The sequence below is a fragment of the Rhinichthys klamathensis genome, unplaced genomic scaffold (genome assembly GCF_029890125.1).
Source record: "Rhinichthys klamathensis goyatoka isolate OS25496 unplaced genomic scaffold, OSU_Roscu_1.1 h1tg000068l_1, whole genome shotgun sequence".
In the NCBI taxonomy this organism is placed as follows: domain Eukaryota; kingdom Metazoa; phylum Chordata; class Actinopteri; order Cypriniformes; family Leuciscidae; genus Rhinichthys; species Rhinichthys klamathensis.
The window spans coordinates 3,821,190-3,844,651 of record NW_026606611.1 but is presented as its reverse complement, the minus strand read 5'-3'; the positions used below and the strand labels follow the sequence as shown (position 1 = coordinate 3,844,651).

Here is a 23,462-nt window from a genome sequence, read left to right as displayed (position 1 = left end):
TGTACAATTATTGTCAATAATGCAAAGGTCATGACCTTGTGCTGTTTTGACATGCAGGTGATTGTCAATTGACAGCAAGCTGTTGTGATTTTTATGTAACAGCTCCACACTGAAGAAAACAAACATTTTTTTCATTGCTTTAACTCATCAAAATAAGTTAAGCAACTTTCAACTTTGTATTAAGATTTAACTCTTTTTGTTAAGTCAGTTTAAAGTAATTTAAGTTGAAATTACATAAACATCCAAGTTGATTGTACCAAAGATTTTTTTTACAGTGCATGCAGTCCACACTGAAATATACAATAAACACAATGAGGTGGTTGACAAATAAGTATGAACTTTTAATATAACACTAAGATTTTAGGTTACAAAAGGGACAGACTAATTTTAGGTGCCGTAGCCGTTACTGCTTACCAAGTTTTGTGCTGTTTTAATCACCTTTGGCTGTTTAGCGCAAAAAGTACAAACATTCCACGTTCTTTCGGTCAATATGAGGTCATAAAAACGGTAAGACAATTATAAACGAATTTGGGGAAAATGTATGTAACTGCTGTGTGCTAAATTAATCTCAGGTACATATGAAGTCAATCAGTATTATACAATCTTGTGCCTGCTGTGATTAAACAGCAATTCTACATGAATCATAGAGTTTCTGCAGACCTGTGCTGTAGTGACCTCTGTTGGTATTTTACACACTATTTACATTAGAATTGCCTAAAGCCGTGCACTTTTCGATCCCAGTCCTGCATGGGGACCCACAGCACTGCACATAATGTATTTCTCTCTTTTACCACGCTTGATTCAGATCAACTTGTTAGCAGAGAGCTCCATCAACTCAACGGGATGAATGTCCTGAACAAGTCCTTTGCATGTTTTGGTTCCAGAATGGAATTTATTTTTTCCAGGGGTGAATAGATGACTATTTGGGACAGTGCCTGAAAATCCTGGATGGGTGGCAAGTAACATAAGGGACACAATGACAATCAATTCTACAAAAAAACTTCTACGAAATAAGCTCACGGAATTTACACATGAACAGAGATGACAGAAAAACATACGGAGAACATCAGCTTTTGTTTCTGCTTTGACAGCCGCAAGACGACGCCAAACGCTGTGAGTGCTTGTTAGAAATCAGGAATAGTGAGAGAACATTGTGCTTGGTATGTCTTTCGTCATCAAATCACACTTGGGTCTTCAGCAGACACAGTTTAAAGGGTTAGTTCACCCTGCATCCCTACATAGTCAAGTGGTTTAGAGAATGACTGGTTGGATGAGTTGCCATTCGAAAGCACAGAACCTGCTGTCTAATCGCTCTTCACTGTAAAAAATGATTGTGATTTTAACGGTAAAAGACTGTAAATATGCTACAGTGAAAAACTGTTAATTGGTTAACAGAACCTTTCCTTACTATATACGGTAAATAACTGTGATAGATCTAATGGTACATTTCATGTAATTTTACTGTAAAATACCGTTAAATTTACAGTTTTTGAAAGTGAAAATGAACAACTCATTGTATAATTTACAGTGAAAAACCGTAAATTGACATTCCCACAATTCCCTGCGTGACACTTCACATTTGATGTATTTTTGTTGAAATAACTGTTCAATTCTTCAGTTTTCTAATCAGTTATGTAGGGGTTTATGTGACATTTAATGTTGTTAAATTAATGTTTATTGCCTTTTTAGTACCATGATGGTGTTTAATGTTTGTGTGAATGACAGAGTGCAGCTTCTATATATTAGTATTAACTTTCTTGTGGAAGAGCTGCTTATGATAAGCTTTGATTGATCATTTGACTCTCATCACTGCTGTGATTGTTGGCTGTCAGTGTATTACAATGGTACAAAACAGATATTAAAGCTGCAGTCGGCAAGTCTGGCAGATTGAGTGGATTTAGGCAAAATTTTGAATGTTTAAAACTCTCATGGCCCTCCCCCACTATCAACGAATACCCTCCCCCACTATCAACAGATACCCTCCCACCGAGTTCGTGCGCGTCAGTGCGTGTGCACCAGATTTTCAGTGACAATCCCGTCTCATCAGCATCCAGCAACACCATGGATTATTTGGAGGTATGCTGTCCTGGCTAATCTACCGATAGATTGCAATTGCTAACGTCATTTATACTCTAAATGAGCTTACTTGATTTTCCGCCATCACTCTTCGTTACTGCGCAAACTTCAGGCGTGTGCATGTGATTGTAACGTGCGCGAGGCGTGTGCCCGATCTGTGATTGACAGTCAGATCTCACACCCCCCTGTGCTGATTGGACCCGATGATCCGGGAGCTGTGGATTTTTGCTAAACAAATAACACGCTCCAGGTGGAGTTAGAAGCTCGGGTTTTTTTTTCTAAAACCACTTTATTTATGTTGTTCTGTCGGATTATAGTGTCGATTTCACTGAATATGATAAAAAAAAATGTTGCCGACGGCAGCTTTAATACTCCAATAGGTCGGTAAATTAACATTATATCAGATAATAAAATACGGTTTATTTCTGTAAATTTTAAGTTAAGTCTGTAAAACCTTGCTACCGTAAAGTCTTGCTACTATTTTATACGGTAAATTTCTGGCAACAACAGCTGCCGGTATTTTACCGTAAATTGAACAGATTTTTTTTTTACAGTGTACGGACGGCGCTAAATACAGGCGTAACCGGGGTCTAAAACGTTTGAGCTTGTCAACTTTTGACCACTTCCAGAGGTAGTCGAAAACGCATACGACCGGATTGCTTTCGTAGTGTAAACGCTCATTTTTCCCAGGGATTCTGGACATTGACAAATCAGTTTGAATTAAAAGTGTGGGAACCTGCAAAGGAAAAACAGTTACACTTTTAACTCCCGAGGTAACTTTAACTTTGCCGAGGTACATGGAATATTATTTTATAATATAAACAACAGGCCTACATGTTTGTTTGTTTTTTTCTTCATAAGAGTACTGAAAATTTCCTTGATAAAAAAAAGTCATAAAATGCTTCAAAATTATGAGTTATGTTTTCTTTTGATTTTGTGGTGAAATATGTCTTTGTGAGATTGACCCTCATTCAGCATTGTCTTTATCACATATGGAGAGCTATGAGCTTCTATGCTTAAGATGAGTCATGTGTTTGAGACCACTCACTCACCTGAATGTAGTTATGGAGCTTGTTTGCCTGCTGAGAGTCATACATTAAGAGTCCCTGAAATCACTTAAACGGTTTCACTTTCCTGAGCTGGGAAATCTTCAGAACGCCGGCAATCAATAAAGTGGATCCAAAGCTCTCTATCAATTTCCACGAGCCTTCACGATACATGCCGGCTTTAGCATACACTCTGCTGGACTACCTGGCTATAGAGACACGGATGGATGAATATATAAATAGACAAATAACCCTAATGATGCCTCAAATTTATTAAAACATAAAATACCACAACTTGACGTATAGTGAAAGAATATGTGAGACTGCCTTCATAGTTCATACAATGTATTAGGATCTCCACCAGCAGCACAGATTCATTTTGGTGCCAATATTATAATGGTTCACCATCACCATCTTTTCCACTTCCTCAGTCAGTGAGATCCAGCAAACGAGAGATGCGTGTCCATGAGCGTCATCCTGTCTGACCTCTGGCCCATCCCAGAGAGAATAGAGGTCCACACATAAGGTAGACTAAACCCTTTATCTGTCTATCCCAGCACAGGCTGCCCGGGCCACAACCACTATCAACAGAGAGCCTGAAAAATGCCTCGCAAGAAACAAAATCCAGTCTCAGCTCTGTCTCAAAATAGATTTCTCTTTCTTGTCTTTCTCCCCTTGTTGTACACGGCACTGAAAAGATTGTCTGTAAAATACAGAGTGGAACTCACACCGAAACGACACCAGGGCTGGAGAGATTCAACCTCGCGTTTCCATTCAGCAGCATGTTCAGAGAAGATAACAATAAAGATTTATATTTCTGTGTGAAGGCCAGTTAAAGGAAAGTTCTGGGTTCAATATAACTTGAGCTCTACACACAATCTGTGGCATGTTGAAAATCATTTCGACTTTTCCCTCAGTTTTTAAAAATAAGCACTATATACTGTATATACATACACGTATATACATACACGTATATATATATATATATAATATATATATATATATATATATACACACACTCACCTAAAGGATTATTAGGAACACCATACTAATACTGTGTTTGACCCCCTTTCACCTTCAGAACTGCCTTAATTCTATGTGGCATTGATTCAACAAGGTGCTGAAAGCATTCTTTAGAAATGTTGGCCCATATTGATAGGATAGCATCTTGCAGTTGATGGAGATTTGTGGGATGCACATCCAGGTCACGAAGCTCCCGTTCCACCACATCCCAAAGATGCTCTATTGGGTTGAGATCTGGTGACTGTGGGGGCCATTTTAGTACAGTGAACTCATTGTCATGTTCAATAAACCAATTTGAAATTATTTGAGCTTTGTGATGTTGCATTATCCTGCTGGAAGTAGCCATCAGAGGACGGGTACATGGTGGCCATAAAGGGATGGACATGGTCAGAAACAATGCTCAGGTATGCCGTGGCATTTAAACGATGCCCAATTGGCACTAAGGGGCCTAAAGTGTGCTAAGAAAACATCCCCCACACCATTACACCACCACCACCAGCCTGCACAGTGGTAACAAGGCATGATGGATCCATGTTCTCATTCTGTTTACGCCAAATTCTGACTCTCAACAGAAATCGAGACTCATCAGACCAGGCAACATTTTTCCAGTCTTCAACGGTCCAATTTTGGTGAGCTCTTGCAAATTGTAGCCTCTTTTTCCTATTTGTAGAGGAGATGAGTGGTACCCGGTGGGGTCTTCTGCTGTTGTAGCCCATCCGCCTCAAGGTTGTGTGTGTTGTGGCTTCACAAATGCTTTGCTGCATACCTCGGTTGTAACGGGTGGTTATTTCAGTCAAAGTTGCTCTTCTATCAGCTTGAATCAGTCGGCCCATTCTCCTCTGACCTCTGGCATCAACAAGGCATTTTCGCCCACAGGACTGCCGCATACTGGATGTTTTTCCCTTTTCACACCATTCTTTGTAAACCCTAGAAATGGTTGTGCGTGAAAATCCCAGTAACTGAGCAGATTGTGAAATACTCAGACCGGCCCGTCTGGCACCAACAACCATGCCACGCTCAAAATTGCTTAAATCACCTTTCTTTCCCATTCTGACATTCAGTTTGGAGTTCAGGAGATTGTCTTGACCAGGACCACACCCCTAAATGCATTGAAGCAACTGCCATGTGATTGGTTGATTAGATAATTGCATTAATGAGAAATTGAACAGGTGTTCCTAATAATCCTTTAGGTGAGTGTATATATATGAAACATTATACTAGCCACACATGAGGCTATGTGATACAATCAACCTTGAATATTGGTCAACGACATTTAAGAATGTTCACTTCAGGATACACAAAAAAATACTTCTGAAAAATGTAAAAAAAAAAAAACATTTATACTATTTAAGCATTTAAAAAATACTTGTAAAAAAGTACAAGTATTTAAAAATGTATTTATTATTTACAGTCAACCCCAAAATTAGTCAGACACCATTTACTAGTCGGTGCAGGACATTATAGTTAATTTATTAACTATAGGATAGGATAGGATAGCAAGGTGTCTGAATAAATTTTGAGCTGTACATACAATTTTTTTATATTTAATTTGTTATATAGGGTATTTTTTTTTTTTTGATTTATTTATGGTAATCAGCATTACATATATATCATATATATATAACATTTATAACATAGGGTGTTTTTTGTAATTTATTTACAAATATGAATTATTAATTATTAATCATCAATGTCATTAAATATTTAGGGAGTTGTACCACATGAACTATGAACATCTTGAACTAACATCATACAATCTCAAATTATCTAATATTTAAATAAGACAACATGACATTCGTTAAAAAATAAATAAATATCAATATGCAGATCATTTTTTCCATCCTTACTAATAATACTAAACTAGTAATTATACTAAAATACTATATATTGTTTAAAACTGGTTTTCTTTTCAAGAAGTTCTTTCTTTTAATGAGGCTCATTTTTCATTATGATATCAGGACAGTATCACCCCGGCATTGACTTTATAGGGGTTTTCAAGTCATTGTGCACGTGAATCGGCTTCACATTGCTGTTTTAAAGCCTCCAGAACGCCCCATAAACTTCCCCTGTAAGTGCGTTACTGCAAACACAATTTGTGTTAGACAAATTTGGCTATTTAACTGTGAAACGAGTCGACATTAGTGTCACTGTCGATAGAGCTTAACTTGTTTTGAAGCCAAAAGACTCCTTTAAAGATTCAGACATTGAGTATCTGCAAACAACGATTGACTGGAGCTGAACTTTATGGACTGAGGCGAGTAACCCTTCAAATCAGCACTAATGGCCAGTCACTCAAGCGTAAAGTGGCCGGCCGAGCCGTCGCAGACAATTCCGTCTCTGCGTATTCTTCAGATCTTTATTGGGCAGTGCAGTCACAAATCAAAACTCTTTAAAGAAAGGCCTTGCTAATTTAGATTTAATAAATGTGACTTAAGGGCAACACTGCTCCACACAAAGTTAACTATGTCACCATGACTTCCCTCATTATAAAGACGTTAGGACACAACTACATTTAAATGAATTCAAGGTTTCTGTCAAAGTAACAGTGGGAATCTTGCTCTACATGCCACAGGTTTCATGGCAAGACTGAACTTGTGTTTGCTCGTAAATATACAGCTTACTTTTTTAAGACATGCTGTTGTTTATAATACTACTTGTGCATCTTTTTTGACTGAGGAAACATGAGTGAAAGGACTTGAGCAAAGTTAACTAATTAATAGAGTTGCTACTGGAATATAGTCTGTTTTACTTTTGCTGTTAGCATGAAATGGCAATCTTTTAATAAAACCCTGGTAGATTGTAGAAAACAAGCCCACTTCAGTTCATTATTTGGGGGAGAGAGTTCTGACATCCTATGTTCAAAGACTTGAAAATAAAGTGGCACACAGCTTGCTTTTCCCAGTAAACACAAGGAAATAAATCTTTAGAACATGGTATTTAGACAAAGCTGATGTTAAGAAAAACAATAGTCACTTTTGGGAGCATCGGTTTGAAAACCAAGCGGCACTTTGTTGAAAACTAAGTGATTTTCATGTTTAAAAATAGAGTTCTGAACGCCCTTGATAATCTCTTGCACTGAGGTAATCCATTTCTCCGGTTGTTTTTTGAAAGGTCGGAGGCGTAATGAAGACGAGTGTGACTGTAGTTCATTCATCAGGGAGTGTGTCGTCTCAAAGGTATCACTGGCATTTCAAATCAAACACATCAGGACCTCAAATGAATTTATGTAAAAGGCCAAGAGGAAATGACATCATTGCAAACACATGATTTTTAATTCTAAGACAATAAATGTGTATACTAAAAAAATGAATAATAACTGAAGTGCAGTTATAACCCAAACTATTGAGAGTGTGATGTTTCACCCGGACCAGTGGTTACCTGTGACCCTTAGCCATAATTGTATATGACAGTCCTCTTTATATGTCATAGTGTTTATTATTCATGACGAAATAAAGCCAACATGACTGGTAAAAGTGGGGAAGTACCTATGCATTATTTACAGTCACATTATATCGCAGTGGATGGACACTTGTGTCCGCCACTGAATAAAAAATAAAAAAGGTAATTGCGACTTTGTATCTCACAATTCTGACTTTTTTCCCCTCAGAATTGCATAATATAAACACACATTTGCAAGTTATACAATAAGAATCACAAGATATAAAGTCAGCCTTTTTTCAGAATTGGACTCGCAATTGCAAGCTCCTATCCCACAATTCTGAGAAAAGAAGTCATTATTATTATATAATTATTATTTATAAGACATATTATTACAGCATATTAAGACAATGTGAAAGTGTCTATCCAAAGTTAAACCGTTTATTTGACTAAAAGGTTGACATTGCTTGAGGTCTGCTTGAACCGAGCTGTTCATATGACTGTAATCTCCTCTTCAAAAGCCATTTCACTGCTTTCTGTCCAGAAGGGGGAGCTAGTGAACTGCTATACTCTGTGTATTGGCTCCGATCTTTTATCCATAAGCATTATAATGGAAGTGGTGACCCTCTGTAACCTCCATGGGTTACTCCTTAAACAGATGGACGCTTTCTGTCATAGGCTCTGACTGCTGTAGAGTAATGAGGACCTTTCACTTGTGAGGGACGACGGGAACATTGGCTCTCCTTATTCGAGCCAATCACCTCCCTCTCATCCGATCGCTCAAGGGATACGCTCTTTGTAATTGCCTGGATTCACTTTGACTGGAGGAAGTCAGGTAAGAGTGAACTAATTAGCTAAAGCATCAAGATATGGCCCCCTAAAAAGAGATCCACGGAAGCTGGATCACTCCATATCCAATTACTTCCAAGGATGTGAGGAGCACGGCATTCAGGGGATTATGGGTTATGAGCCAGACTCTTGGGTTTGTGTAGTTTGACATCGCTGCCCTTTGGATTCAGAGCTGCTTCGCTCTTTAGAAGATGAAGGACACTCCAGTTCCCATAGGAAGAATATAATGGAGAAGTGAACCTCGTGGATTCCGCCTCAATCCACGCAGAATTGAGTATAAGACTCACGGTGGTGTTGCGTGAAGACGACAACAGAATGAAAAACATCTCCAGGGCACCACACAGAGAGATCTAATTAATCTGTTGAGGGATTTGTGTGATGTTTAGAATATCTCAGAACACCTGAAAAATGAAGTACATAGTCGTGTAAATAAAGTCGACCAGGGAACAAAAGTACACAAAATAAAAGTATTCCAGAGAATATCTGTGCTTGTCAATGTGAAAACCACAGCCATTTGTCAAATCTAGGCTGAATGACAGTGATGGAGTCTGCATAAAGCCAGGGAATTGATGCACACAACCGGCTCCACACAGCTCTAAGTGCTCTAATGGAACGGTTGGGGCTTCCCAAAAATAGAGGAACGAGGAAGGAAAACAGGACGAGTACACTCGCCCCGCAACCTTTCAGTGCCCCTGCATCTGTGCACGTGTTGTTTGCCTCATCCAAGTTCAAAAACATCTAAATGAGAGTGATCTGACCTGACAAAGACCTTCTGAAGAGGGACTGAAGGTTCAATTTTAATGGAAATGATGCGTGCGTTTAAAGGGATATTCTGGGTTAAAGGGTTAGTTCGCCCAAAAAATTATGTCATTAAATACGCCTTGAAAGTGGTAATAACGTTGCAGTCTATGGCGGTCAGAAAGATATATTAATTTGTGTTTCATTTCAAATTTCATTTCTGGTTTTTTTTTTGGGAGGTGGGGGGGGGGGGGGGGGGGGGGGGGGGGGGGGGTTAAAAGGGCTATCTTAGGCCTTTAAGATAGCAGATACAATTTAACAACCGTTAAAAAGGATGAGAACAACGTTTACAGCAAGTTTAAAAGGCTAATTAATAAAAAGTGATAAAATTATTAGCTTCACATTTCTGCTTTTTAATCATTGCAAAAAAAAGTGATAAAATTATTAGCTTCACATTTCTGGTTTTTAATCATTGCAAAAAAGACCCCATTCACCTTCATTATAAATGCCTCACTGTAATCTCAATTTGTATTTTGTATTGCTGTACATGGATTGAACATGGACTGATGGGATCTTCGAACACAGAACACGCCAACATAGTCCAAAAAACAGAATGTTGAAATATTTAAGTGACCGAAGCCTCTTTGTAAAAATGCTTTACATGTTCAGTTCACTTAGATTTCACTCCATCTGAAGTGTCTATATTAAAAATTCATGGCAAAATTAAATAATGAATTAAGGGTTGTTCGACGACAGGGGGAAACACAATCATTAGTCATTATTAATTCATGTTTGAGAGGCCAAATGTATGACAAGCATTTGAAAATAATTTTTCATACTTATGGCCCAAGGAAATGGAAAAAGGGCAGTGGGAACCAATCATGTGTAATAAAGCTTTAGTTTCCCTCAGCAATAAGCAAAAAAAAAAAAAAAAAAAAATCACCTTACAAATTGCACAACAGAAGAGCATTAGTGACGCTTGACTGTGCCGCCGGAAGAACCTTCTCTCCGAACGAGACGCAACTCACACTGTTTACTCCTGACTAACAGACAAACACACACATTTGCATACGCGACACATACTCCGATTGTTAATGAGAGTTCACGAGCTCAAAACAGCAACACTGCTCGACACCTTCACAACTGCTGAGTCTGGTTACCAGTCAACTGCAAGTGATTATGAAAAAAGTCACATTAAAAGAAAACGAACAATTAGAGATGTGAAACACCGCAGACCGACTCAGATCGCTTGAGGACACAGAAGAGCTTAAGACTACTTTGGTCACCAGCGTAAGCAGGAAAAGCCCGAGGGTTTGGAAGGACGTGTGTGGCATATATTCAGCCGAAGTGAGAGGAAATGTCTTCTGAAGGCATATCTTTATCCCACCATTCCTCTTTTAATTAGCAGAGGTGCTGAAAGTTGAACTTTTGAAGATTTTGGAAGCACTGGCCTAGATTGTTAAACTAATAAATTAGTCTAGTTGCAGATTTTTGTTGTGCTTTTTTATTTAAAAATAGCAAGTTATTCAAACATTTACAGGATATGTGAACAAAAGATTCTATGCAGCTTCTGCAGCCTATACAGAAGAGAAAAGAAATATATCCATGTTATTTATAAGGTTTTTCTTTTTTACAAATCAGAGGCGAAACGAGAAAAAGAAAATGTATGTTGACAGTTCAAGTCCTCGGTTCAGCAAACCCTGATTTTTACCCGATGAGTTTTCCGTCGCCGCAGCGGCCCAGAGTCACGGTGTGTAGTACAAACGCATGGTGCGCGCACACACACTCTGACATGTGCTCGTGTGTACACATACTAAAACATACTACACACACACCAAAGTCTTGAGGTTCTCTAGGTCTCCAAGTGTTTTTCCACATTTAAATCCCATGGGGCTGGGCGGATGGACACGGAGAGCTGGCAGGTGATTGGTTGTAACCCCTCCGGTCCATCGGCCGTTTTGTTTCTAGCGGGAAGCCCGACCCGTGTCTCTACGCCGTCTTAATGCCCTCAAACCCACAGAACTTCCAGCGTTTCTCCAAACTAGCCCCGACACCCGTCAACTCCTGCTTGAACGTGCAGGGCAGCCGACCCAAAAGAGTCTCCACTTCTGTGGTACTGATCTGAAACAACAAGGACATCAATGATTAGCCCTCTCCTGAAAATGCTTCCATTTTTCTCATTTAAGAGGAATATTTCATTCTGTAGCACTTTTCACAACGCACATCAAAAGCAGATTTATAGAAAATGATACAATGTCATTTTGCCCACATGGGTAGGGGCTCTAGAATTAAATAAATACATTTCATTTAATGAACGTGTTTTTCCATTCCGCTGCGCTACGTCCATTGGTTTTTTATGTAAACGCGCTAGAAAGACGTTTGAGCATTGCGTTCGCGTTTTTTGCAGCGTTTCGCACATCAAGGCATTTTAAAAAAGCGGTGTTGATTAACTCACAAGATTAATTGTCACTATTTAAATAAAAAAAGCACAAATCTGGGTCAGAGTGGTGTACTTACAATGGAAGTGAATGGGGCCAATCTGTAAACATTTGAATAGTTTTTAGAAACGACTTTAGAAAACATCTTCAAAAAACTTTTGAAAAAAAAAAAACCTAAAAAAACGTGCCAACTTTACAACTACGACAATGTATCGCCTAAATCCCTAAAATGGCCATAAATATGACTAAAACAATTTCAGAGTTAAAAAAGAATACAAATGAAATGTATTCATTAATTTGATGCTTTTATACAATAAGTTTCACATTTCTGCTTTTAAATCCTTAAAAAATCAGCCCCATTTACTGCCCATGACCAACATAAAGCAACCAAACACAGTTCGTTTTGTGTAGGGGTGTGAAAATGTAAAGTCGATGTCCCTACAATAACAGACCGATGTGCATCTAATACATTACAGTATTCATTCAAGAACGTTGTGCAAGTTTACTGCCGCAAACTTCACATACTTTTGTAAATCCATCTTTTAGTTGATCCTGATAAGCGCTCATTGTCAAGACAAGTCACCTTCATTTATAGAGCGCTTTTAACAATATAGATTGTTTCAAAGCAGCTTTACAGTGATAATAGGAAATTAAAGTAAGAGAGATTGTTTAGGCTTTACAGCAGCAGTAGAATAAAGTTATTGTCCAGCTAAAGTTAGTTTTTGATAGATTCACTTCTACTGCAAAGATCATTAGTTCTGAACTTATTGTCACAGATATAAACACAACGCCTGTCTTCCATGAAGGGGTTTTTAGCACCACGACGGCTTTGTTTTCAGAATCCTGTAGAATTCAACCAATCAGACGACGACTTCTAAACTCCTGAAGTGTTCCCAATTTTGTCTGCCTTATGCATCAGACGTTCAGCCAACGGTCCATGGGCATGACGTCTGAGGCTGAGACTAGCTTGAGCTTAACTTCAAAAAGTCCTTTAATACTCATGTTTATTTACAAATTATGTTATACTGGCTTTACAAACTGAATGATTAATAATATTTTTGGTTTGAATTCCACAAGTGGGCAACACTTTATTTTACAGTACAGTGTCCTTGTTACATGTTACATGTCGGCAATGTACTACATGTGTTATTATTAAAGGTAGGGTAGGTCGTTTTTGGTCTAAAAAACTTTTTCCCAAATTTGTTTAAACTTTCTATATATATCAATGCATAATTAAAATGTAAGTACTCTGATAAAAAGAGTATAAAAATCGAGTGACTCTAGACCGTTTAATCTGCACTAAACACAGCTCATTATTTCCTTCCGGGACGAAACAAAGGATTGGCTTAGGCGACTGTCACTCTCTCGCAACCATGGCAACACCCCCGCTGCTACATGCGCGCACTCGTTTGACTCGAGGAGGGTAAGAGACTAGTAAGAGACACAACTACATGCAAAACACGGCGTATATGTTATGAATCTTACACTAAATTCACCTTCATCACAGTGTAACTGATTGTAATGGGAAAACGTGTATCAATGCAACCTGTTTTTAGCTTTGCATTGTTACTAGCTCGTTAACGAATCAAACTCAATATATTTTAAACTTTACCAGTATCGATATGCTAGCTTGATAGTGAGTACTAACAGCCATGTTAGTTGTTTATATTCATAATGATAAAGTTAGGTATTTTATTACATGTGAGTCTGCATGCACTGCTCCTCTCCGCTCGGCGCTACTAAGCGCGTCCTCCAGCTGTGAGCTGTCGGCATCGCACGTTCATGTGTTTTGGGGGCGTGGTTTTGGAAGGAGCCCAGAATGGAGGGGGTGGAAGTGAATGGAGATAAGTAGCTGTGTTTATTACAGCCCTGAGAGGACTACAGACACTCGATTTTTATACTCTCTTTTCCAGAGTACTTACATTTTAATTATGCATTGATATATATAGAAAGTTTAAACAAATTTGGCAAAAAGTTTTTAAAAAAAATTCTACCTACAATACCTTTAATATGTTAATGTACAACTAACCCTAAACCAAACCCTAATCCTATAGTAAGTACATGTAGTTAATTCAATTTGAATCAGAACATAAATGTATAATTACACTGTAACGGACACCTTAAAATAAAGTGTAACCCACAAGTGTGTAAAACCTGATGTTCATTTTCTCCAGTATGCTTTAGGAATCATTCTAATATCATCTTGAGCTTTATTGAGAGTAAGGACATTTGGCCATCTGTACAAAGAGCCAAATGATCAATGTTACAAATGCACTTGCTGGATCATTGACCTAGAAATAGTGCAGAATCTTAAATATTTCATTTTACATTTGTATGCTTTTTTTTTTAAATCCAATTTTCGAATCCCAGATTTGTGATGTGGTCTCAGATTTTTGGACCTCACCGTATATAAGCACAACATGAATTACAGAACTCACATGCGACGAGAATTGTGTTCTTCACAGGATCGCGGAACCCACTTGCACCAGCTTATCGAGTGGCAAGCAGGGCGACGTGAATGACGGTTTATCAATTAAACCCTCCCACTGGAGTGCATTGTTTTTAGTGAAAACAAGCGGGAGTGTTGTTGAAGATATGAAGGCATGTATGCGCTGCGGAGAGAGAGAGAGCGTGGGCACTGACAGCCGGAGGGCCTCAACTCAAAACTGAAAAGATATAGAGCCTCATTTTCACCCTCCATCTGTAAGTGTAAATTAGTCACTGTGTGACAGCAAAAGAAGAGCGAGAGAGAGAGAGAGGGAGAGATAAAGCAAGAGAGATGAAGGGAAATAAAGGGTAATCAACACTGCGCTATAGAAAGATGAGCGTTTTATTTCGGCATTAAACATTTTGGCAGGAAAAGCTTGAGGACTGCATTTGAGAACCGGAAGATGAAAACACAGACACACACACACAGAGGAAATATGTGTGTGTGGTCCCGCTGTGTGTGTGAGAGCTGTGCTTACACCCTGAGCACTTTCTGTCTGCTCAAGGGCTGTTTACTCAGCAGAACATTAGAATGGTAAGCAGACCGCCATACATGCTTTCAGTCTGTGTGTGTGTGTGTGTGCAGGTGCTGTAAAAACATTCAGTCAGAGTGAGTAGCCTGTGTGTGTGTGTTTGTCAAGGTTATAATCGTCAGTTAAAACTTTTATGAAGATCGAAGCTAATAAAATACATAAAAAAAAGTTTCCAAAATACCAAAAATCAAATGTAATATGGCTGTTTGTGAATGTAAAAGGTCTGCAAATCGAGTTATCGTCTCCTAAAAGAAAGAACAGAGTCTGAACTTTTGAAACGAGTTGTTAATAATTCCATTCTGTAACGTCCTGTTACATACCAACATAGCAATGTAACAAATTTGGTCTTCATTGTCTGCCCACGAACAATGTCTACTTTGACCTTCAAACACTGTAGTTGTAGCTGAGGCCTGGAAGAGTTTAGTTTGTGTTGAAAAGGTGCTGTTTTCAGCGCTGCAAATCCACATGCATGCACTTCCAAAGGACGAGGACTCAACACCATCGTTACTGTTCGCATCACTGTGTATCAAGTGCTGAGAATGATCCGGAGCAGAAACTCAGATGTGGAAATGGGCATTAGTTTCCGACACGCGCAGTAAGTGGTAGACCAACAGACTGGGTCATCTGACCAATCAGAGCAGATTAGGCTCTCGGATGCTGCAATGTATATTATGAGAAACCTAAAGTATTTTTGACCTTGGATGCATGTAAACTATTGCAGGACAAAATGAAGAACCTTTAAAATAGCATAATAGAGGCACTTTTTAAACTCTGGTGCAGTTTCTGCTGAAGTGTATCAGTAATCATAGTAAGATTGAATGGCTAATGATAAGTTGAGCCAAACTGAAAATGAATAGTGAAATTTTCTGAACCGTAAATCGTGGTGCGCGTGTGTGTGTGTTTCATACCTTAGTGTCCAGCCGCTGTAAATAGGAGCAGATATATTCAATGCTGGCTCCAAAAGGATGGACGTGAAGAAACGTTGAGATGATTCCTGTGGAAGTAAAGCCAAAGATGAATCGCTGATCTATCTATACAGTATTAACCTAATATCGGTTCCAAAACCTTTTAGAAGCTGACAGCTTTTAAGCCATATTTTTACTAAGCACTATGAATGAAGGCCCATATCACTGATACCAGTCCTGATGCTGATGTCTCTATTAAAAAAAAATAAAAAAAAATATGATGGAGATATGATGAATGATTACAGTGGCAGTTAGAGCTAAATGTGCTGCAATTGAAGAAAACACATGCAAATAGAAAAAACACACCAGCAAATTAAGAAAACATCTTCATCAGTATGACAACACATGTGCTGCAAATACTCACAACGCAACCAAACACAGAAACAAGCTGAAAATACACTGGGACCGCTTATTGTTCAATGTCTACTCATTAGTGGTGATGTTGATGAGTTTTTTGTTTATTTTAACATTCATATCGTATGTGGGTTCTGAGTATTTGCAGCACACGTTGTCAAACTGATGAAGATGTTTTCTTAAGTTGCTGGTGTTTTTTTCTAGTTGTATATGTGCTTTCTTCAGCTGTGTTGAGCTCTCTCGCCACCATACACTATAGCCATTTAAAACATTTATTAGGCTTAACAAATATTATAACAACTTTTAATTTAAGTGAACTTATACCAATCTTCAAATAAACCCATTCAAATAAATGTCACATTTAGCTGTGCCTTTAATATAGTGTGTTGTATATAGTAATAAAATTCCTGTCTCTGTCAATATCAGAAGCTGTCAGTTCACTTTTCCCACCACTACGTTTACTTTGCACATTAATTTTCACAATAAGACAATTAGTTACAACATTTTAAATATTTTAACACGCTAAACAGAAAGTATTAATAACAGAAATAGACATTTACTTTTGACAGCCCTAATTTATCACACTTAAAAATATATTATACAATTGTAAATTAACATATAGCATGAAATATATGTACATAAATGAATTTCATATATAAATAGATATTTATTTCTAAACAATTTTAAAAGATATACATAATAATAAATATACATAAATGAAGTGTGCTTGTTAATATATTTATTTAATTATATACATATTCTTCATTAAATAACAAAAAATTAGCAGTGAAAACTGTTAAATCAATTTCAAAACGGATTATTTTACATAAACATTGCATTTATTGATATTTCCTCAAACCTTGGATTCATTTATTGTAGTTGCAGAGCATTTTGGCATTGCTTGCTCCGCATAGGACACAATGCTGCCTCAGATCTTGGCCCAAATGAGGTATCTTAGAAGACTGAATAATTATTAAAAAGAGCGAGTAGGCAGCTCACTTGGTTTTGGAACAGAGCATCAGCAATTGATATTTCCAAGCGCTGATTTGCAAATGATTCCAAGTACTTGAGGTGTGTCCCCTGAAGTGGATATCCTCATCGGCTAACTCTGCCTCTTGAACTTTCCAAAATGATTACGAGTGTTTAATTGCAGTTTTGATGCTGTTTGGCCTAATCAAGGTTGTTCTTCGGCCTGCTGAGTGCTTCATTCACACACTCAAACATATGGAATAACAATAACAGCTGCTATTAGCACTTCTGGCTTCAATGTGATTGAGAATAACTCGCTTATTCTGAATGCATTATGATCAGGGAAGCAAAGCAGCTCTCCAGAGAGAAGCGCACAGGTGCCGCAAAGTCAATATTCCATTAGTCTTGATGGACTGTAGACATAGTTTATATATTATACATGGTTTCATTGCAGTGTGTTTGGATTACTATACCTTTCCATTAACACACATTGATCCGAAGCCAAACATTGTAAGGTGAAAGAAAATGGACCCTTCATAACGTAATGCGATGTTTCACTAATTAATGCATATCTGCTAGAAGATATAGTGCTGTATGTGCTTAAACAAACACCCTGAGCTGGCAGCTGTGCCCGCTACTTCATCCAAAAATAATTTTTTTAAACTTTTCTTTAACTCAACCTAGTGTCATTCCAAACCCATGCGATTTGCTTTCTTCCAAGGAACACAAAATGAGAAAATTAGCAGTGATGACAAAAATCATCATAGAAATGGTCGCTGAAAATGCCATCTTATGCAGCTCTCAACTCTCATTTGCATGTATACAATGTGTTGCGTGAATACGCTTTGCACCAGGAATGACGCCAGCGGTGCCAAAAGGAATTGGTTGCAGTGTGGCTACAGTGAGGAGGAAGATCTTCAGCAGAAATTGACTTGAATTTCAGTCTGATTCCTCAAACAAAACTGTTACACGGCTTGAGAATAAGGGCAAAATAGTGCAAGAGTCAAATTTATAGAGCCCTGCACTCAACGTTTGGAAGGAAAAAATAGATATTGTGGTCACAAATTAAGAATTCCCACCCACAAATGAACTATTTGATAATTTCGTTTCATCCATTCATTTCCTTGTTTAACTAAAAGAAAGTCAAATGGGCTTGGAACAGTAGTAATTCGATTTACAAGTGTTTTTTCAGGACACACCAGCTATCAGTGGAGGGGAGAGTAGACTGATGTTGCCAATTAAACAGGGATTATTAGGAGGCGAGTGATGGATAGAGGTCAATAGGGGAAAACTGCCCTGAACAGACGAGTCACAGCACTCTTACCCAGAAATGCCTGGGAGTTTTAACCCTGTAAAGCCTGACATATGAAATAATACTCTAAAAATCTAAATGAAAAGAGTTGAGTATCATATTTGATACCTCAGGCTTTTATGGAACATATAGTATGATATAAGAGAATATGCATCTCTCAGACTTTTTTCAGAGCTCAGTTTTATTCACAGGCCCAAACTGTGCAAAAATTTGGTGCATATTTATAGGGCCAAAAGATGAAGATGAAATCATGATAGCTTTTATTGAAAATCAATGAGACTAATATGTCTAATATGTCATGTAAATGCTTAGTTTTATGATAAAAGCTCTGTAGTTTTTATTCTGGGGGCAGAACATATAAATGCAATTAAACGCAAATAAACGTTCCTCAAAAACAGCAAGCCTGATGTATCAATTTAACATGATTTTTCTTAAAATGATCAAGTGCACCTAAGCTGCTTCAGTCTAATAAGTGTTCGGGCCCTATCCTGCGCCTGGTGTTTTTTGCTAGTTTCTGCCTGACGCAGTTATCATTTTCACGTCCTGCTGCCACGTTGTTTAAATAGCAAATGCATTTGCGCCCATCTGTGCACCCATGGTTGTGCTGGTCTGAAAACGAGGTGTGTTCAGGCGGATTGTTGGCGGGTTGCGGTTTTGAGGCAACTGAAATAAACTGTGCCATTGACCAGTAGCGGTTTTAGGCACGGGCGAACCGGGCAGTCGCGCGGGGCGGCATTTTTTCATGTCACATGGGGGGCGGCACGAGCAGATAAAAAAATCCTCTGCGCCGCGAAGGTTTTCTATTTTCTATCATTTTAATTCAATTATTGGCAATGGCGCCCCTGCTTGCCGAGAAGGTGCCGTGCACAGAAGCGATGTCAAGGGGGTCTCCAGATTGGAGGTAGCTCACCAAGGGGCCGTTCACATATCGCGTCTTTTGCGCGCTCGAGGTCGTTATTTCAAATGTAGGCGCACGGGAAGCGCGCTCATAATTGAAGCGGCGCGCTCATTTTTTCCAAGGGGGTAATCCACCAGCCGGAAACTGAAGTCTCCCTGGGCGCCGCCATTGGCTAACAAGCCTTCACCTGCTGTTAGCATCCCATTGACTCCCATTCATTTTTGAGTCACTTTGACAGCGAATAACTTTACATCTGAGACGTTTAAAGACTCCATTTGTCCATTATTTATTTCTAAAGAAACACGACAATGTATAAAATGCTCCATTACCTTGTATCTTACGTTGTGGCCCCGTAGAAGCAGTTTTTGTAAAAATAGGCTAACGATTGCGTCATAACACGTGACTCTCTGTCACATAGAAGAGAAATTACCGTATAGACAGAAGTAGAAGCTCGCTCGCAATCAGTTTCCGGCTGGTGGATTACCCCCTTGATTTGACTTCACTTTTCTCCGTTGAAGTCTATGGGGTCGCTGTTTCCATTTCTTTTACTGTCTATGATTTTTTCCAGGAGCAGCGAGATGAACATTTTTAATCTTTTCAGTATGGGGGTGCACCCAAACACGTGGGTGTTTTTCTCTTCTCCGTAAATAAATCTTTTAGCAGAGCTACAGCAAGCGTTTTTCTATGGTGGAAATCCATTAACCTACTAAAACTTCTTTGTCGTTGTGGAGAGCGCAGTGCTTGGTTGTATAGCAACGACAGCCATGGGAAAATCGGACCGAATTTTACTATTAATAATAAAAAATAAGCTACTGTGCATTATAAATGTCAGGAATTTATCTTTATTGACCCATTCTTTTTATAAAGATGATTTAAAGGCTGAAATATGTGAGGTTTATCTTTTTATAAAACCTTTTTTGTCAAAAGTTTATTTGAACGTGTACATGTTATTAGATAACATAAAACACACTCCTTTAAAATTTGGCCATCATCTTTAATGTTATTAACTTGGTGAATAGATTTCATTGTGTATTAGGCCTACTTTTTGAACAAGATACTGTGTTTAACCGTGATCATTTTGGTCACTATATTCATGAAATGAAAATAATTTTCATAATGATCAACTAAAATCAACTATAATTATGTGTTTTTACAGTAGCCTATAATATGCAAAGTACAATTTTCTATTAAAAAATAATCTCTGATTCTGTCCTTTTCTCTGACATTTAAGGCCTAAGCTATTTTAGGTCTAAAACAGTTTGGATAGTTGTTAATATTAGAGTTATTAGAAATTATTTAAGAGAAAAGTATTGTGTTACTACATAAGTATCTCTCGGCCACTTTCACTTTTAAAAACTCTATTTCGTGACAAAGTATAGTTTAACAAGTCATAACTAAAAGTGTCCCATGCATAGAATTCGAGGCAGTAACCAATGAGCTAATGGTTCCTCCCTGAAAGTTAGATTTCCAGAATAACTGGATTTTCTTACTGTTTTTTTTTTTCAAATGAACGGTATGTGATTTTATTGTTGTTGTTTTTTTTCTTGTGTGTGTGTGTGTGTGTGTGTGTGGGGGGGGGGCGCTCGAAGGGGGTCTCGCCCAGGGTGTAATTCAATGTAGAACCGCCACTGACCCAATGTACGTGGGTCCACAACGCACGTACACTCTGCTTATTACACACACAGGGACGCACAGCAGGACACAAACATGCGACATAATAAAAATAAAAGGATTACAATGTTAAAGATTATTATTGTGTACATAAAGATATGGTGGAATCCGGCTAGTCCCGTAGATGGTCTGCTTGTGCTTTAACCTCGCGCACGAGCAGATCCGTTTGCGCTCTGGAGACACGTTCAGTCTTTCCGCTAGCAAATTCCGCTATCTACGGTAAATAGCGAATCCGCCATGGCGCGAGCGCAACTGGCTTTTGAAGGGAATGGGAGATGAGACTTTGATTGGTTTATTGCACGTTACGCCCAAAACAAGAGAATAGAGACAACCCTTTTAGACCATGCGCGCCGACCATTTTTCCCGTCGTTAAACTAGCAAAAGTGGCTTCGGACACGCTCTAAGTGCACTTCTGCCGTGAGCTTTAGACCATGCGCTTAGATCATTAAAATAGGGCCCTGTATGTTCAATTCTCACTACTCCTAATGTGTGTGCACTAACTTGGATGGGTTAAATGCAGAGGACAAATTCAGAGTATGGGTTACCATTCTTGGCCTTCATGTCACATCGTCATTTAACTTAAACATGCCGTTGGTGACGACAGCATGAAATAAAGCCGTGCATACTAGCCTCCTCCTCAATAATTTAGATCAGATTCCAGATACACAATGCAGTGAGTAAACGTGGATGAGCGATAGCAAGCAGCTTTATAACAGCCGCTGTATGAACAGGTCATATCTTCCAAAACACATTTGATTTGCTACAAGCAAGCACTATCACAATGCACATTTCATTATGTCTGAATGCAGGCATGGTCTATTCTCCCTTAGTCCTGACAGGAGCTCCTCCTCAAAAAACGGCATGAGCTAAAGCAGATCTGATGGAATGAAAGAGGCTGAAGGAGAGCTCATGGACAGCTAAGATACTCCACTAGGGGTTACTGAAGCTGTTTTCTTCATCGGAGAGCAATGTACTGGACAGCAGCACGATCAGCACTCTTTCCGGTCACTGGACAGGCAAATAAGCCAAATAAAATACAGATAAAAACCTAGACAACTGTGACAAACATGTGCAGGCAAGACAATTACACATGCAGATAATGCTGGTGGGTTAATCTGGATTTTATCTTCCTCTTATGTTATGGCAATCATTTCTCAGATTTTTTTTTTTTTTTTTTTTTTTTTTGGCATAAACAAATGTACATGTGATAAGCAGGGTTTAAGTGGAGTAATTGACTCTGGATTTTTGAATTATTAAAAATCAGAGGTGTAACCAGCCATCCACTTTGAGGCCACATTACCACCTCAGGGTGTGCATTCATGTTTAATAATTCAACAGTCTAGAGTCAATTACTTCTTCCTTTCTGGCTGTTTCTCAAAATATAGAGAGCTGTCTACCTAGACAGAGTTTTTGGCCATCAATTTTGGCACATTCCACAGCCCCTCTCTCTCTCTCTCTCTCTCTCTCTCTCTCTCTCTCTCTCTCTCACACACACACACCTCTCTCTCTCTCTGGCTGTGCTGTGGATGACATGTTAAAGTTCCTCATTAAAAAGCATCCGAGGTGACTCATTTGAGGCTCATTTGGTCAGGCAATTAACACCTGCACCCTAGTAGAGATAGCTGTGGATGATGGAAATAATGAGAAGGTTTTTTTTTTTTTTTTTTTTTTTTGCAGTCTTATGTCTGATTACATAAAGTGTGAAAAACAGCTTTATGTTGATGGCTGTGCCGTCTCTTGACACTCACCCACGAGCAGAGCCTCTCTTTCAGACTTGACTGGGCTGGGCGGCCCCTTCTCCGGCAGGCTCTCCTTCTCCTGACTGCAGGACACCACAGCCGACGCCGACGCCTCCTATGGAAGGAAATAACAGCAAAAAAGAAAGTTGTTTTCTTCTCACACACAGGCTCTTTGGCCCTCCCCTCATTACCCCGGCCCTCTGACGGGGCTGCAATCTCTTCGCCCAGTTGTGTCAGAGTGATTTATCCCGCGACAAATAAAGTTCTCCTGCGCTCGATTGGCCTGTAATGATCTGTCATGTTCTGCGAGAGGATGGAGGAGGGAAAATGGGACAACAGAAGAGGGTGTAGGGTAAGAGGAAAATGTAGAGAGAAAGAACAACAGAGTGAAAGGAACAAAAAGCTGGAGCGAGCCGAGAAGAGCAGAATAAGACACTTTCCACAAATAGGTGGCAAAATAGGGCCTGCGACCTCTTTTTTCCCAGTAAGTTAGGGTTAAGTAAAAGGAGCTTAACCCTCTGTGGTCAACATCAGGAGGTCAATCTAAATATTAAATGAGTTTTATTATTTTCTAATTATTTTCTATAGGGTTTGCAAGTTTTTGCAACCCTGACAGCAGCATTTAGGACATGTATTATCACAAGTTTAAATTTTACTTTTGTGATTTTGTTAACATTAAACCTTAAATAAACACAAAAAAACATTAAATAAAAAAATATTAAATAGAATAAAAATAATATTTATAATACAAATATTATTTAAAAGTTAAATACAATACCGTTAAAAAGTTTGGGGACTGTACACATAAAAAAAAAATTAATAGCAAGACTATTTTAAATCAATCAAAAGTGACAGTAAATACATTTATAATGTTAGAAAAGATTTGTTTTAAATAGATGATGTTCTTTTGAACTTTCTATTTATCAAAGAATCCTGGAAAAAAATCTATCATGGTTTTCACAAAAATATTAAGCAGCACAACTGTT

The 23,462-nt window shown here is 38.5% G+C and overlaps 1 protein-coding gene across 1 annotated transcript in view; it reads right to left on the bottom strand.

Annotated features, from left to right (window-relative positions):
• Positions 1 to 10,591: 10,591 nt before the first annotated feature.
• Positions 10,592 to 23,462, bottom strand: part of enox2 (ecto-NOX disulfide-thiol exchanger 2) — a 301,696-nt gene continuing 288,825 nt past the window's right edge. The window contains exons 14-16 of the mRNA XM_056250293.1: positions 22,486 to 22,591; positions 15,477 to 15,562; positions 10,592 to 11,231 (exon numbers count right to left, since the gene is read on the bottom strand). Of these exons, the coding sequence (XP_056106268.1) occupies positions 11,100 to 11,231; positions 15,477 to 15,562; positions 22,486 to 22,591 (324 nt within the window). The 3' untranslated portion in view covers positions 10,592 to 11,099. The remainder of the gene's footprint in view (positions 11,232 to 15,476; positions 15,563 to 22,485; positions 22,592 to 23,462) is intronic.